Source organism: Argentina silus, assembly GCF_951799395.1.
Source record: "Argentina silus genome assembly, chromosome: 8".
In the NCBI taxonomy this organism is placed as follows: Eukaryota; Metazoa; Chordata; class Actinopteri; order Argentiniformes; family Argentinidae; genus Argentina; species Argentina silus.
In genome coordinates, this window is record NC_139662.1 from 4,303,319 (window position 1) to 4,322,155 (window position 18,837).

Genomic DNA, 18,837 nt, shown 5'->3' on the forward strand with positions numbered 1-18,837 from the left:
GAGCTGTATGAAGTAAAGTATGATCAAAATTAGATTTTGGTCACATGAGCATTTCATATCAGTTAATACAGTCTTTAATGATCAGACACAGAATAGTGCAGTTTTTGCATCTTTATTTCATTCCTCTACAGTTTGTCTCACAATAATGTTTTTTTTTTACTTAATATGTACAACCCAGCTTCAAAATAGGAAGGAAGTATTTTCTCACACAGTTCCATATAGATGAATGAGTAATTTGTCATTTCGAAATATAGAGATTAATCTCTTATTTACAAAGTACATTTCTCTAACATGTTTGATTCTTTGTAAAGTATTCCTCACACTAGAATGTAAGCTTGTGTATTGCAATACATTTATGGTATTAGAATAAATACAATTTTGTTTGCAATATGAATAGCAGTGCTTAACATATGTGTGATTTCTGCTTTGTTCAAGTCACTTGGTGTTTCAATCCAGTTGGATTTGAAGTGCACTGTCTTGCAGGGATGTAGTCTTAGAGAGGTGGAAGGAGAGTCTGAGGACCTGGAGCTTCATGTGGATGTGGTGACGTGAATCTAATGGTTTGACAACCTGGCGAACCTCTCTCTGCTCCTCCACCAGTGCAGAGCCAAAGCCGATGAGTCAGGTGAGGGATTGGAGGTAAAGGAAGTGCTGGAGAGAGGAAGAAAATAAGACCTCAATGTCATTATAATTATCTAAATAGCAATTATTAGTAACTGAAACTCTATCTGAAAATATAGGGTTTGAATCAGGGCATGTTCAAAATCGATAATGATCAATTGCACCGATGGTACAGCAGCAAAGTAATGTATCTTTTACTACATTTACACAGACACAAGTACAGCCTAATGAAGTCTGTGTAGTTGTTCTTTAGGAGGCAGTGATGGAAACATGTCATGAGAAGGCAATATGAGCGAAAGACTGCTGAGGCAATGCTTGAAAACTCCCATCATCCGTTTCACCCTCAGGAGTCCCAATTGGTCTGAGCTGACCATGAAATATGACTATTATTAGGTTGTAATCATGGCCACAACTTGTCGCTTGGCCACATTGGATGACTAGACATAATGTCATATATGTTTTTAATGGAATTGCCAATGGTCTGCCTCCAGAGGTCTGGTCACAGCTGGGCCTTATTGCAGTATGTTTTTCTGTCAAGCAGAGAGATGGTCATAGATCATACCTTTTTTTCTCAAACTGCTCAGAACAGACCACAATCCTTGAGATTCTTGATGATGGTGTCTGTCACGGTGTTGAACACGGTCCGGATATTCTCTGTGTCTGTGGCACAGGTCATGTGGGAGTAGATCTCTTTCTCGCCCTTCTTCATGTTCAGATCCTGGAACTGCATCTTGATGTAGTTGCTAGCATCATCGTATGTGTTTTTCCCTATTGGTGGAATAAGAGTGTGGGTCTAAAGTTTATGCCTCAATTTTTCTCTCCATTCCCCCTTCTGTACGTTCCAAAACAGATGATTGATGAGATGTGTATGAAATGGCATTAATTCTGTTTAAGGATTATTTCATGAAGGAAAAAACTCCTTGTCTACTCCAAATCTCCAAACCTTACCATCATAGTCTGGAAAGCAGATGCTGAGGTGGACCTTCTTGATCTTCTCCTTGAAGAGATCCTTCTTGTTGAGGAAAAGCACAATGGAGGTGGTGGCAAAGAATTTGTGGTTGCAAATGCTGTTGAATAGATGGAGAGACTCGTGCATACGGTTCTGAAAAGAGGAGAAAGAGACAGAAAGGGTAGGGGGCTTGAATGATGTATCAGCATATTCCTTCTAGCTGTCCCAAGAGGTGAAGTAGAGTAGTGGGAGAAAATGTAAATGAATGTATATCAGAACTCACCACTTCATCATCCTCTACCAGCATCATGTCGTATTCATTAAGGGCTCCACAGAAGATGACGCAAGTCACACCCTCGAAACAATGGATCCACCTCCTCCTCTCTGAACGCTGGCCACCCACGTCAAACATCCTGCCCATCAGAGGAAAGTGAGTCAGTGACCATGACTGTACATGACCAAAATGTTACAGCTCAACCAATGTTTGCCTAATAAGCATAATTGGTGTAAATGATTTCAGTGCTGCTGTGGTGGTGGTGGTGGTGGTGGTGCCGTCGCCGTGCAACATGTACTATGAGGGCTCACCTGAAGTGCAGCTCTTTGTAGGTGAACTGCTCCTCGGAGACACTGATGGTCTTGACTCGAGACCGCAGCACATCCTGCTCAGTGGGCACATATTCAGGTCTGCAGATCCTCTCCAGCTCACAAAGGTAACTGTGGAATTCAGAGCAATTGCACCGTCAAGCATCTGCAAACCATTTTTGTAATAGCACACCATCCCTAAGCTTTGGAGAGGTTATGCAGCATCATCCACTCACTAGTAGGCAGAGTCATTGAGCTGGTACTCAGCAGCCCTCTCAAAGCCAGCTTGGACACCACTGTCCTTCCACAGCCTCTTGATGACATCAGCCAGATCACTGGGCATGGTGCCTTGCTCAATGGAGTCAGACAGGTTCTGCAGCTTTTGGCTATCCACCTGCACCCAGAAACCCCCCCCCAAAGTCAGTCTAATCAATCTTTCTTCACCAGTGGATTATGCATTACTACACTGAGTGTATATATATTAAATACTATCACAATATTCCTAAACGTCTACTATGTACCTTATCTACCATGTAGTTATAGTTAGTATGTGAATTCTAGTCTGAATGTATTATGAGGTTGTATGTTGTTTCCATAAGCCCTACCATCAGTCTAACTGCAACCTTGGTATTCTTCATCTCATGTGTGAGGCTAGGCGTCAAGTTAACTCACCGCTCCAGCTGATGAACCAAACTCAATGCCCAGCATCTCCATGCCGCTGATGATGGCCAGAGCTGACTGCAGGATGTTGCCAAAGATGATCGGTCGAAAATCCTTTAGTTGTTGTTTCGTAAAACCGCCTTGATGGAGAATCCTTTGGGAGGAGAAAAGAGTGGGTTGGTGGGGGGGGGGGGGCTAAACACTTTTTCAAATAGGATTCTTGAAGTCTGATCTGAACTCTGCTGAATCAGATACATTTTGACAAATCCTGACATTCAGACTGGGCCTACAGTGACAACTACTTACCACCACCTAGTGGCCTCTCTGTAATTCTGGCTTTGTACTGTTGTGGTCCTCATTTGCAGTGCATAAAGCCAAGTGCTGACAAGTCGCAGCTGGCGGATGTTTGCACAAATCATTTTTGTAATACACTCCACTGCTAGTCAAAGTGAAACTATCTATCTGCATCGGTAGGCCTTTCAGGCATTTCATCAGTTCTCTCACAGTTCTCTCACAGTGCTATTTTCCCTCAAGTCTTTATAACCCTTTAAACTGTGGTTCTGTGAGTGAAACTTACTTCATTTGTTTCACGATGGTACTTTTACCGGACTCAGCAGCACCTGTGAGAGAACAAAGACACATACTGTTTATTGCAATGATACAGCTTTCAAACACTTATATCAGTGGTGACACAGAATGTAATTTAATCACCTGAAAGTAAAAGTCCCTGTGGGCCAGGTATACTGATGGTGGCAAAACAAACACAAGATTACAATGAAGTGACCCAATTGCATTTGCAGGACTTTGTTACGATAGTTCTGGAAACCCTGTAAGGAGATCATTGATGTTTGGAGACATCCCTGGCCCTCTCGGGCTGCAAATGACAGGAGAAGCCCTGTCGTCCACAGAGTCCCTTGAGGAAGATGGGCCACCTCTTTAGTAAAATTGATTGAGCCATGCAACATTACTCCATCAGCCTCACTGCCTGCCTAGATTTATGTTGGCCGTAATCCAGTTTGTACCCTCCTGCTTACTAGACCTTCAAAATTATGAAACCATTTCAAATATCACTGCCCAGATCTGCTGCTGACTGTCAGTGTTAGGCTTTTTGTCTCCTCTGTGTTAACAAGGCAAGCATTATGTGCCCTGCATTCATTCTCATCTAGTGGGTTTGGCTTATGAGCTACTGTATGGTGACATGATATTGTATGTATTTGTCTTTGTGGAAGAATAACACTCCCGACTGTATTGTTGCAGTATTCAATTATTACTGAAAAATGTGGACAAAACTATTTTTAATTCATTCATCAACCACAGTCCACTGATCTAATGTTAAAAGAAAGATTTACTGGAAAGATGTTTCAAGATGTTTTCACTGTAGCTCCACCTGAACCACTCATAATGCCCCTTCCATTCTGCCCTTCCATTCTGCCCTCTTTCTAGAAATCACAACACAACCTCAATGCAATTGCATTGCATTGCATGAAAATATGGAGTTAGCTGAAGATGTATTTGTTGCCATACATTTGTGTGGGCAGTGTGCTTTCAAATAACAGTTTGAAAGAAGATTCGGGGTGAAATGCCTGCCTTCATTTCAAGCACCTCCTCAACTCCTTGCCACTGGTAAACATCACTGGATGGATACTCCCCCCCCCCCCCCCCCCCCACATATTTTCAATTCAATTAGATGAGACCGGGAGGGTTCAAATTGTGTTTTGAAGGACATTTTAATGTCATCACATCCATAGCTTACTGTGGGTCTTTACCTCAGTTAAAGCCCACATGTTGGAGCTCTGTCACACTGTTAAATCTGGCTCAATGTCGAGTCTGGATGACTGGCAAATGTTGTTACTGTAGATCAACAAAACCCTGATTGATTAAAAAGTAATGTACAATGAAATCCTACAACGTCCATAGTGCTTTGTGGCTCCCAGCCAGCCAAGGAGGTGCTAATATACGATGCACGTTAGTAAACACAACGCAGATAGATGTATGCCCTAGCACAGTGCTTATGGATATAAATAAACCAGGCAGAAGCTAATTCTGTAACGGTAAGCTCTTACCCAAAGCTTGTAGTTTTCAAATCCATGTGATTACCCCCCAAATACGTCACTCTGGGTAAAATCCTGAAACTAGCAATACCTAGCTTTTGATGTACTGAATGCATTTGAAAGCCTTTTTCACATTCATAAGGTGATCTGGACAACGATTTTGAGGTAAGAAATCGGTGAAGTGTCCCTTTATGGATATTACAATGAAGACAGACATATCACAGAAGATACAGTCATAGGGTTACTCTGAGCCTATAGATACAGCTTTCTGTGATTGGTTGTGTCCTCCGCCTTGCCACCTAGCTCCTACCGTCTAGGACTGTCCCTCTTTCTGACTAACCTGCAGTCTTCAATTACACCAAGTCTTAGTTTTGTTACACCTTAGTCTTAATTTTTCTCTTTTCTTACCTCTGCACATCATACATCACCAAACTTCTAAAATAGGCTGTTTATGCTAATCTCTTATATGGTGTCTGCCCCTAACTTTCTGTCCCCTGATCAACCTCTGTCATCTTGAATCTTATCCAAAATAAATGTATTGTAATTGCATACTCATGGAATGACTAATGAATCAGGTTTCATATACTATTATGTTAGAGAAGAGGGACCAAACAAGTGTTTACCATGTGGATCTGGACTAACCAGTTAGCATAATCGGATTGTCAAATTGTTACTGGCAGACTGCCACTTGACTGCCACTTGTAGACCAGGGGTTGGGATCTCTTTAAGCACCCAGGTCCTTTCAATCCACTGAGAGGGTTAGATTGGAAAAAAGTCAGTGCTTTGTCGGATAGTGTGTCACCTCATTGGATGAACTGTACAAATGGTTACTGAGGATTTGGGGGTGACATTGTCAATCAATATTACATTTCAAATTAATCAATGTTTTCTTGAATTCTGAAATAAAATGAAACGCGTAACCATAGGCCCACATTAGTCATTTTGACGTTTTTTAGCTGATGACATCCTGGTGCTGCACAATGATTCTAACCCTAACCCTCCTAAAATGATTTCCCACATGCCATGATGTATGTTATTTCATACAGCTCTGAAGGGTGATGTGGCTAGCCTGTTTGTAAAGTTAGTGCCCACTGCAACCAGAGTCAAATATAGTCCTCTGAACCCCCTTCACTGGCTTTTTTCAAACAACCCTAAGACACATTTTATTGAGAATTGCTCCTAGCTGTATCTGGCATTACTTTCTCAAATAGCTCTGTGAATGACTAACTTCACCATTCAGTACTTCCGTTCTTTTGAGTATTTTTTTCAGGAAAAGCCAAGCTATTCAATAATTGACAATTCCTCTTTCTGTGGTTTGGATTCTGCCAGAGATCATGCTAGTGTGTAAGCAATTGTTGTTTCCAGTGGGATCATTTAGAGGATTTCAACTTCTTTTTGAATAAATAGTTATTACATTATGGAGAATGTATTGGCGAATGTATCCAATAAATGTGTCTAATTGTTCAATAACACAACAAATCGGTCAAAAAATCACTTTCTACAAATCGCTGATCGTTATTCCAAAGAGGTGTTTTCTTTCCAAAGAAAATCCTCTATAGGGGATCTTGGAGGACTAGTGTGTGAGTCTGTGGATGACATCTGGTCATCTCAATCTCATCTCAGATCTCTTTAATGCTCTCCAAGTGATTAACGCCCCCTGGCCATGTACTGTGCTTTCTTTAATTTCAGTCACAGAGGCTTGATCTGGCTATCTTATTTTCCATATTCTAATCGAGTATCCCTAACATGTATCTATTCTGACCTGCAAATCCCCTGATGAATCTTCTGACTATACAGCCAGAGAATCACCTTTTTAACAGTGACAATTCACCATTGCATCTGATGAAAGACTCAACAAATAGGTTTGCCTCAAAGTTCATAAATTGACCACCTGCAGATATTGTAGTCAATTACTGAACATAATCGAGCTTAGATGTGCAAAATGACATGACTGACAATGCAAAGCAAATGCAGGACAATAGAGCAACACATTCCTTAGCCATGTGCTTCTGCCTGTCACCTTTTCTGTTTGTGTAGTCTTACCTTAAACTAATCTAATCTTTCACTCACTGCAGGTTTTACCCTCAATCATACACTCTACAAGAAGTCCTATGTTGTTTGCCTAAAAGTATTCAAGCTATTGGAAAGTCAATGGCCTTGTTATAGGGGGTCTAGAATCCTCCGTCAGTGGACTATACTTAACATGGGCTCTGGGGAGTGATTGCACTTACCAAGCAGCAATAGCTTGATTGTCTTCGCATCCTTAGCTGCCTCATCCTTAAGCTGTTTCTCCAATTCCTTGGACTTGTTTGACAATTCCTTGTCTTCTGCAGACAATTCCTCATCTTCTGCAGACAATTCCTTGTCTTCCTCCTCCAAATCAAGGTCCTCAAGGTAAGAAATGTTGACGGTTCTCTGGGCTTAGCTTATAGAGAAATGGGTTGTAGCACTAATTGTGCTACAAGAAAATGTTGGAGTGGAAGAGGATTGGCTGGTTGGGGAGGACTTGCGTGCTCCTGGATTCTGAAGTTCCTCGTTCTAAGACAATTGGATAGGTACCAGTCGAGGTGACACAGTCTTCCTTCTCTGTTCAGATGCTGAATCCTCTCCCTAATTACTTCAGTTTAAACCCTGATGTCTTAAGGTTGGGATTGAGGAGCGCCTTCCTGATTGGCCATCCAATCCAATTAGTCCAGCTAATGAGGGTACAGGAGTGAATGTTGTAAAAAATAGAAAATTAAACATGCTAGTTTGTATTTTTTTAGTTTGTGGTGCATTTGAGTACATATTAAGATGTTTACAGGTGTGGATGGTACCTTTTCTTTGTAATTGTGTTGTAGAATTAAAGCTCCATGTGTCCATAATGTTTAGGAAAAGATTCTCATGCGATGAGACAGTTATGTAACTGTTGTAGTGCTGCTTATTCTGGAGCACCACAGGGCTGGAGGTAGAGGTTAATGGGCATGCGTTCAAAAGACGGGCCTATAACCTAGTATGGGATAACAAGCTATTTTTGGTTCAGTGTTGAGATGTACAGACATGTTGATACACTGTCCGTGCAAATTGTTTACTTTGTCTAAATGTTAACGCCCTGTCATGGACAGTGTACAATTATAGTTTTTAAATAGATAAATTCCATTGCAAGTACTGTATTGTGTAATTTCATAGGTTGGTAGCTTCACATGAAGTTCGACTTTATAAAGGATTTATAAGTAGTTTATTGACTGTTAATTATGTGTTTATTGATAGTTAGATCACAATAAACAGTTATTTGCCTCATAAAACCACCTCACATTCTGTTACACTTAAGTCGGTCTGCTTGACCAGGCTAAACAGTTATAGCTGACTGTTTGAAACTGTCATAGTCATTTGGTGCTTTACAAGTAGTGTGGTTGAATTGCTGTTAATGCTGCTTCATAAATGCTTTTAAATGTTTCTAATGTGCACACCAACATATAAACCCTTAATAACAGCACCTTTAATGTTTCTGTTTTTTTTTTGTTTTTTTTATTATCTCAAAATGTTGAAATCAATGCTGAGGCAGGTACTTGTTATGATAGAGATGTACTGTATCAGAAAATTACTACAACAGATGTTTTGTGTTTATTGATGTGCTTGGGGGTAGAATTGACTGACAAGTGTGCAGCATCTAAATACATAATTATATGGTAATTTGAAAGGTGTTTTTATACCAAGCCACTTGGAAGTCAACATGCAGTCGTTTTCCAGTATGTACAGTGCCTTCGGAAAGTAGTCAGACCCCTTCACTTTATCAAAAGATTTGTTTTCGCTTTTTATTTTGGGGTATTGTGTGTGGATTGACGGCACATTTTTTTTTATTTAATCTATTTTAAATTGAGTCTATAACACAACAAAATGTTGAAAAAGTGAAGGGGTCTGACTACTTTCCGAAGGGCACTGTATGTGGTTTCATTTATGAAGGGTAGGGGCTTTATACCTCACTACTTTTCCCTACTCAATATTCTCCAAACAATTATAGATAATACTGAACTACTCCTCCCGCTTTTCCTATATCAGTTTTGTGGAATGACTATGATAGAGGTCATGAACATATTCACTTAAATTGTTTCCAGTGTGCTAAGAAAAGCACATACATAAGAGCCTCAATTAGGGAGTCACAGATGAAGCAACATGACGACAGGGTCTGATAGGCTCAGAGGATGTGTAGAGGAGGCCAAGAGATTGGCAGGGACCTTAAATAAACAAGAGAGTTAAAAAAAAAAAAATAATGCATTCAGATTCAAATGTGAGGAATTGATCATCCACATATTGATTATGATGATGACAAACCACTATATTTCTTTTTAGTTCATCACTATAACTTAATCTATATTTACGTTTAAAAAATAAATAAAAAAACACTCCTAGTATTTTCCTGACAGTTTATAATTATACATCTTAAATGGCATTTAATACAACCTTAAATGGGCAAACTGGGATTGGTACAGTACCATTTTTGGACTTTTAAATCAGTGATACAGAGTATAGCCATTGATTGTTAACTTATAAATGCCTCATGCATAACTGTCTTACCCCATCAGAACCCAAAATAGAAGCTCCCAAAGCATATACTCTAATTGTCTGTGGCAGATCACTTGAGAAGCCAAATCCCTAAATGCTTTCAAGACTGAATATAGCAAGCTAATCAAGGCAACATTATAGTTACCATGGCCAATCCCATTAGGCTCTTGTTGGCGTAACCCCTGCCTCGCACACAGCCCAACCACATCTGATGTGTTGTTGAGATTAACTACAAAACCCCAGATCAACCCTAGGCATGGAAGGGCTTACTGGCAGATGGCTTCGTGCTGCCTGTGTGAACAGGTGGGAGTTCAGGACAGCAGTCTGACAGCTATGGTACCATGTTTAGCCATGGAACTGCTCCAAAGCTTTGCATGGCATGTGAAGTTACCAAGCATGTAGCCCTCTCCTAGGGACAGTCCCAGTCTTAACTGTCATTTTGAGCCCATTCATAAAGGAATTATGTTTGCTGAGAGTTCCATGCTCTATTCCTAGACCATACAGACAGTGTTCAATTAAGAAATGCATACCATGAAGCTGGAACAGTCTTTCCCTCCCTATTTGGGTCCACCTTCCATATACGGCTGCTTACTTTACTTTCTGTACTACTGTCTCAATACCAACTAAAAAATGTGTAGATTTGATTAGATTTGTTTTACTTTATCTTGTGCTCTATATTGACTGATAGTGTAATATGGTCTATTTATAATGATAAATAAACAGCATTGGGTGTAGTACTGTAGATACAGCTAAGCCAGCTAACATTCCAGCCAGTAAGTGCAGGTTTACCCCTGCTGATTAGCTTGTGTGATTTAGTCCACGAGAACCATAAATAAATGTACTTACACTGACGATGTAGGGTAATCCATGGTTAATCTAGACTTAAACAACTTCACAACTTGTTGTAATGACTATACTTAGCTCTAATTTTCTCTATCCTGACATGTTTTGGCTATTTTCAGGGTAGAATATCACAACAAAATGAATAAATATGAGGACTATTGCACCATTTTGTTGTTACATTCATACTGTTGTCCATAAGAGTTAAAATGAGCATGCAGTTGGGAAATCTTCTATTCACATAATGGGGATCACGTGTCCTCACTGATCGTGTTTTGGGATGGATGCCTGTGAGAGATGACTGGAGTTATCCAAGGACAATGGCTCTGAAGAGGGATTTTCTATCTTGGGCTTGGATGGTGCAATACTTAATAGTTTTTTCAGCCAGTCGGCTGGCCTGCTACTTGTTTTGGTGTAAGGTTGGTCTATGGGGCAGGGGGAAGATGACCACTGCCAATTCATAAACTGAGTTCTGGATGCAAGTACTATCAGTCCATGACATTGAAATTGTAGTTTTAAGTATTAAAACTTTTTTTTCACAAAGCATTGTGTACAAACAATTAATTAAAATAACCTTAATAACCTACCCTCTTGTTTTTTACCCTTTATGAGTTTTACAGACGTCAAACTATAGATATTTTTGACAGTTATGACAGTAAGCACCAAGCACTAGACATTTAAATGTCATACTCTTGAGCATCAATGTATATCAGCACACCTGCGACCCATTCCCAATCACCCACCTATAAGAACCCTGTCCGGTCATCACTTCAGTGCCAGAACGTGCTGTAACCACATGGTAATCTTTGTGTATCTTCTACGACGCTTCTAGCCCTCCCGAGTTCCTAGCTGTTCCTTATGTTTGTCTTTTCCCTTGTGACTCACCTCGTTCTCCTGTGCCCATCCAGAACCCTCGTCTTCCTCGGATTCCCCTCCTCTACCCATCCACGGACCTAGCCCCTACCCCCTCTTTGCTACTGGACCTCCCTGCTACCGACCCCTGGACCGAACCACGACTACTCCCCACGGATTACCCCACGGCGCCTTTCCCCTCTCCCGAGCACTGGACCTCCCGTTATTGACCCCGGACCGGATCCCAACGACCCACTTGGATTATCCTTCTCTCCCCTACCCTTTTCCCTTTTGTTATTATTAAATACGCCTTGGGGCTAAACCCCACCACCTTCTCTGCGTGCCGTCATTTGGTTCCTCAGACGTTCCTTTGTAACACAAAGAGGGCCAAGAAAACATTCCCCACACCATTAGACCACTTCCACCATGAGAAGGTGTACAGGTGTTCCTAATAAAGTGTTCGGTGTGTGTGTGTATGTATGTTCCCATTCTTATCTTACCAAACAATGTGGCAAGGCCAGGTTGTTGACTGGAAACATAACAGAATGCAGAATAGACCCTTAATTCAGGTAAAGCAAGCATGTTAACTCTCCATTATTGGTTAAAGTTAGGGCCTTGGGTTATTTACTGGTCCTTTTGACATGATGAGGAACCCAACTCTGAGCTCGTCTTACAACAGGTGCTGTCATTCCTACGGGATGCTCAGAGCCTCAACCGACCTATCTTGTAGGGCGCAAAACCACATCTGAAGATTAGACCACATCCGCCATACATTCAGTGCAGACGGAGTCACACTATCTGGCGTGAGACAATGGGTTTCTACAGAATAACTAGGGACCAGAGTTTTGCTTAGTCAGGTCATTTATTTAATTTTCTCTTTCTATTTGTTTTTGTGAGGAATAGTACTCATAGACTGGAGTCAATGGGATGATAGTAGTACAGTATACAGGACCATGTTTTCTCCACCTTCCTGTTGCCAGAGGAGGGAGCTCTTCCACCACACTCCTTGACTGAGCATGATGTTCTGTAAGGGGCTATATCCAATGTTGGATAGTGATAGATTTCATGACACGTGTCTATAATTGTACACTTCACATTACGCCCAGTATTTTACAATGCTCTGTCATACCCATATATAAATTGTCAATGTATACGTAAGATTTTGTCTCTTTACTAATTGTCCCCGTTTTTGTATCACTTTGACTCACAATGGGACACATACACACACACACACACACACACACACACACACAATTTACCAGACAGCAGAGATATTTTTCTCTTAGTCTACCTAATTCTATATAAAATGCCATGTAGGAATAATCTCATACCTAAGGCACTGTTGGGTTCATCCATTTTGATGCATTTGGCTGACCCCTTTTTTCTTTTTTCTGGGAGCAGTTCCATCATGCACTGGGCTGTTATTTCCCCCTGGGCTGTCAGGCAGTATTCAGAATTCCTTTGTGATGTAAAAACCCTGCAAGCCTGCAGTGGGAGAGGAGCTTTTGGAGGGATTCCACATTTTGCTGTGATCTGCATTTCTGGCCAGGCCACTGATGGACTTCAATGTTATGGATGTTAGACACATTTGGTTCATTCATGCCCAAGTGCCACTATGTAAGCAAATGTTTGCCTTTGCAGGATGCTTTTTTGACACAAGACCTTTTCATCTTTATCAAATGAAGCTTTCCCATGGAGTGTCTATTGTGGAGTGATGTAACATGAGCTGAGGTTCCATATAGCAGACGTTATAGAAACGATCCATCAACCGAGACCTTTTTACTTTTTACAGTGCACAACCTGACTTGTTGAGATCACCACATCTCCAACACCAAAGTACACCAAAGCTCTGTACAATATGAAATATTATTTAGAATAAACTCTGTCAGGCCTTTATGATTATCTCAAGTCTAGCCGGTCACCCACCCTCCCCTAAGAGATTTTCCAGCCCAGTGACTTGTTCTCCCAGTCTGCTCTGTGTCTCACCACAGGCTGGCCTGTCACCTCTGCTTTCCCTCAAAAAGAGTTCTCTCTCTTCAATTCTCACTTTTTCATCACATCTTTAACATATCTCCAAAGAGATGTCTTCTAATGTGTCTGCCACACAACTGAACCAGTTTATTTTTTTTGTTCAGACCAATAGTCCTTTCCCTATTGGCTCTCCCTCACTTGGGTTTGTGGTTGCCAGGGCAACAGTGTAGGCTGGAGCAGTGTGTGAGGTGGCAGGGGGAAGCAGAGTAGAGCTGCCACGCCCCCAGCCTCCGTCAATACTGCAGCCAGGGATGGGAGGCACAGGGGGGCGGAGCCAGCCCCACTGCAGCACGAGAGAGCAGTGATGCTTGCAGCAGCCCCACGCTGGACCAACGACGTTGGAACATCCTCCACCCCTTCCCATCCCCTACCGCAATCACAGCCCCCCCCCCCCCGGGCTCTCAGCATCTGGGCTGCGTCTCTCCTCTACACTCTCTCACTCCGTGGTTCTCTGAGGCTCCATCTGCAGCTCCGACAGCTCATCACAGAAACACAGGCTGGGAAGATGTCCTCCAACCTGCCCCCCGGGGCTGGGGCCAAAGCTAAGCCCCAGTCCCCCTTCAGGAAGAGGGGCAGCCTGCAATACACAGCCAGTCCGGGTAAGTTGAGGGTGGAGAAAGGGGTTTATACCATGTAGGTAGGTACAGTAATCTGTGTGAGTGTGTATCACATACTGAGGCAGGAGTATGGGAAGGATGCCGTATGGACTGCATGAGTGATGCTCATGATGATGACAGATGTTGCTTCTTCTCAGCTACTCATGACAATTTATCATGGGATTATTGATACTCTGCTATTATTGATTTAAAAAAAAAAAAAAAAAAATTAATTTCATCAATACAAAGGAAAACGGGAGAAATGCGCAAGGCTGAAAGTCTGAGCAACTTCTGTCCTTGAATAGTTTGGGGAACTAAAGACCTGTTGTTCGGGAGGAAATTCTCTTGTTGTTTTTAGCATTCATGCCACCGTTGATTCCCTGTAGATCAGTGTGCTGGCTTTTGGCCCTTGAATTCCTCAGAGGTTTGCCAACTGATTTTTCGAAAGCAATACAGCACACACGGACACTATATATAGACAGAACCTTGAATGTATTTTATTGTGATATCCCTCATCATTTGCTTTGTGTTGATTCATGAATTAATTTTACTGAATGTCACTTGAGTTTAATATTTCCAGTTTCTCTCCTGAGTAAAATATGTCAGTGCCTTATTACTACATCCGTGAGTCTGTGATCCTTTGATCCTGTACTGAATGAAAGGATTATGCATACTGTACTGTGTGCGCAAAGATCAGACCAGCATCAAGTATACATAAAAGAGGAGGATTCTTATGCATTTGAATCTAGAGCTGCAACATTATGAAACCCCACTCTGTATACAGTAAGTCATGCATATGTTCTCAGTACATCAGACTGGTAAAATACAGCTCAATTATGTCTTAAAAAAGCTTTCGTGCATGACCATTAGAATCTTAAGAAACAGAAGAGTAGAAATTGATGTTGTCTGGTTATCATGCAGTCCCAGAAACTCCTCATGAATGCAAGCAGTCAACATATCAGCTGTCAAACACTTAACCACACTGGTCAGATATAAATGATGTCATGCTTACATAACATTGAAAATACAATAGGTTGGCATGATGACTCATTGAACCCCATTGTGATACAGCATGACATCCGAATGAACAATTTTGCATAGGTCTTTTGTATTGTTATGACCTAAAATACAAAAACGGAATATATTCAAATCTGAACAGTGCCTATTACAGAGATGATAAAGTGTGTCAGATTGGGAGACGTGCAGTGCGAGGCTTATGGGCTCCAATCTTTGTCATTATCAGTGACAGAGGTTTGAGCTGGTTTGCAGGGAGAGGGGGACTCCCTCTCTGATGCCAGTCTGATGGCCCTGGGGTCTGAATTAGATTAGATTAGATTAGATTAGATTAGATTAGATTCAACTTTATTGTCATTGTGCAGAGTACAAGTACAGAGACAACGAAATGCAGTTAGCGTCTAACCAGAAGTGCAAAAAAGCAGAAAAGTGCAGTGTGAACAGTATATACAGGTAGTGCAGTATATGAGCAGTATAGTAGTGCAGTATAGTATAAGTAGTGCAGTGTAAGCAGTATATGAATTAGCAGTAGCATTATAAACAGAATAAATTCATGGAAACAGTGACTGGGGTGTGTTTGCCACACAGGCCACCCATGACTCCCACACGGACATTGACTCATATGCCTCCTCTGTTTTGGACTACATCAATTCCAACATCAATAGTGTCACCACACTTAGACAGGCTCTGCAGCACACACCGATAGGACAGAATCATTATGTTGGTAATAGCCTGTGATACAGTAAACAGCAGACTGAGGAACAATGTATGACATTTATTTAGATGACTCACTCAGTTGTAACTGTACTGTATGAGAGTGTATCTACATGATATGTTTATGTACAGTGGATGGGTGTCTGTATGTTGGGTATATAATCAAATAATGTAGTCAGTAAAAAATAATATGAATATGCGTATACAAATATGAAGTAAAAGCTACTGTTGTAAACATGAATGATCAATGAATTCACTGCATGACTGTTAGCATGAGCTATTACAAAGCCTGAGCCTGAAAGCCTCCTTTCTTCTTAGGCTTTCCTCCGATCAATTTGAAAAGTCTAGTGAATACTGTAGATCATAAGCAGGATGGCACCCAGGCTACAATAGTGTGTCATCAGAGCTGAAGAGGCTTGGGTGCTTGACCACTTCCTTTTCACTCCAATGCTATGAAGACACCACACATTGGAACTATAGACAGTGGAATATGTCACACAGGTTTCCAGCCATCTCTTTTGGTCATCTTTTCTTAAAATGTCTTAAAATGTCTATGAAGTGAACACCTAGGATGGGCCTTATTCAGAGGATCATTACTGTTTAGACAGAGTGGAACTGTATAAGCGCAGTATGGATGAACTGTGGATGAATGACAGCTTTAGCTGTGAGACTGCTGGACTGTGTCATTTAGGCTTCAACCACACACCACTTAGCAATGGTTGTTGGTGAAACTGGTCTCATGTTAGATCTATATGTATTCTGCCCGCCCTTGCCACTTGCCAGGTCATCATTGTTTATAGGAATTTATTAGGAATTTGTTCTATACTGACTTACAGTACCTGGATAAATAAAGGTCAAACAGATGAATGCATAAAATAAATCCATACCCTAACCCCTAACCCTAACCCTGTACAAATGAAGATTGGATGGACAGTATGATTCATTATGTGTTGTATGTACTATACTACCTAGAAAGGGCTTGATGGGTGACACAAAACACCTACTGATAATGGGTTTTGATGATGCTGATTCCTCTATAGGGAAATCTATAGTCTCATAATGTGGATTTCTGTGCCTGGTCTCCATAGGCTGGCTATGAAATGTAGGCCTTGTGCTGTGGACACCCCCATTTCCTGTAAGGTTGTATCAGGGCAAGGTACAGTAATAGTGACACCCTATGTTATGACATGGTGATTCATATCTCAAAATAACCATTCGTGTTTGGCTTTTGAACTTACAAAACTTTGCCCAGTTACCAGTCCACGTTCTGGGTGGGTGTAGATATCTCAGGGAGGGTAGCACAACCACTACTGGTACTGCAATTCCCACTGTGTGTTTGATTACCTGTGGACTTTGGCCCCATAGATGGGGCCATGTCTTTCCCTGCTGTTACTGTCAGCTGATAGAGGGGTGAGGTGTAGACATACAAGGATCCCTGCTCTCTACTGCAGTCTCTGCAGGTCCTCCATCACACCTCCACACGCCCAGCCAGGCACTTCTCTGGTCCCATTGGAAATTAAACAAGAAAGGCTGGAGGTAAAGTGAGAATATTCCTTGTATGCTTTGATTGGTCCAGGTCTTGAAGTTGCTATTCTGTGTTTATTTTAACTGTATTATCGGTATATGAATTACTTGATTGCCACTTGAATTTGCACTGACGTTTTGGACAGTATTATGTGTCTGAGTTTGGAACATGCTGTTGTTATATTGGACAAGTAAGCTCCCTTGCTTATTCCCTCTCAACCTTTGTGATACAGCCTTGTACCCACTAGAGGGACTATGATGGACACAAATACATTTCAAATTAATCTATTTGACAACACACAAGCAGACTCAGCGACGCAGTGTTTTTAGTGATCTGTGGTCAGAACACAAAGAGGTTGCAGTTTGCCCTCAAGATAGATTTGATGTCTATTCACTAACAATGTGCTGCCGTTCTGCTCTGGCTTTTCTGACAGGATTGCTCTTTGAAACTGCATAACTCCCAATTGCCTCAAGGACCATATTAGGGAAATATATGTTTTTCACCTTTATGCAACACACAGGGGGGAGGGGCATGTACTGATGTTCTTTGAATGCATGCTCACAAGATCACAGCCCCCCCCCTTTTTTTTTTGTCTTTTACCTCAGCTGATATCTAATAACTAATGCTAGTTTCCAATGATGGACAGTTAAAGACTGAGATGGGAAGCGTAACAAAGAGATGGGGTATTGACCTTTAGGTGGGCATTTAATAGACTCCTGCCTCTTATTCTCTCTGTCAGACACACTTTCTCATTTACCTCTGGCAGTCCACTAAGGCCAGTGGATATGAAGCAAATCTGTCAGATTCAAAGTGATAACTGACATGACCGCCCTCTGATACCTGACAATGGGCATTGTTCCCTTCTTGACATTGTCAAAGGTCAGAAGTCAGCTGTTGTTTGGCTGATAAGTCCCATACTGATTTATCCTTCACTCATCGCCTACCTTGAGAAAAAAAATCAAAGGCTTTTCAGGCCCCAGTCAGTGATGCCCTCTATCAGCACACTGCCAGTAATCAGCATATTGGCCCTGTCCTCAGAAAGGGACCATGTGCAAATGTTGTTAGCCTTAAATGCTTTCCCATATTCAAATTACAATGATTTTTTGATGAGGATGATAATGATGATGATGATGATAATGATGGTGGTGGAGGTAACATCTCAAATGATCCTCTATCAAGTTTTAGATCTTACTATGTGTCATCCTTGTATATGCTTTATCATAAAGACAATATGTGTTTTGAAAGTGCAGAGATATTAATTTCTATGAGAACATTTCTGGTATAGAACCTTTGTGTTTACAATGTGGGACTGCATGTTCCAGAAGAATGCAGCTGTACCAATCAGATGGGCTGAACTGTGAATATGCTGGCCCTTTAATTTCCTTAATGTGAGAGAAGGAGGAGGGGAAGTCTCTTTTATTAGACAATCATCTCCCTCTGACCACTGCCTCTCTGCAAGCATAAAGACTGTGCCGTCTCAGACCATACCAGCACAGTTCCTCTCTCACACACACACACACACACACACACACACACACACACACACACACACACACACACACACACACACACACACACACACACACACACACACACACACACACACACTCATATTTTAATAAGCAGTCCCTTGAGCAAAACGGGCAAATGAGAGGAGAGGGGTGATTTGAGAAAAACAAACACACTAAACTGAGGAAGAGCCGCTTCCTTGAATGATGTAGCCCATCTCACCCCTGCCCCTCCACCCCACGTGGTACATTCCAGATCGATGTCAGAGGCATTTAAATGAGGAGGATCAGCTGCAGTGGCTGCTAGTGCAGCGACAGCTGGCCAGAACCAGGAGGCATGAAGGGGGGTCAG

At 41.6% G+C, this 18,837-nt stretch overlaps 1 protein-coding gene across 1 annotated transcript; it reads right to left on the reverse strand.

Annotated features, from left to right (window-relative positions):
- Positions 1 to 1,201: 1,201 nt before the first annotated feature.
- On the reverse strand, positions 1,202 to 16,962 carry gnat2 (guanine nucleotide binding protein (G protein), alpha transducing activity polypeptide 2; the record flags this gene model as incomplete). Its single annotated transcript, XM_083675960.1, has 11 exons — positions 1,202 to 1,389; positions 1,570 to 1,723; positions 1,854 to 1,983; positions 2,156 to 2,284; positions 2,389 to 2,546; positions 2,825 to 2,966; positions 3,390 to 3,432; positions 7,095 to 7,283; positions 13,267 to 13,367; positions 13,569 to 13,705; positions 16,927 to 16,962. The coding sequence occupies 11 exons, from the start codon at positions 16,960 to 16,962 to the stop codon at positions 1,202 to 1,204; spliced, it is 1,407 nt and encodes a 468-aa protein (XP_083532086.1).
- Positions 16,963 to 18,837: the final 1,875 nt, after the last annotated feature.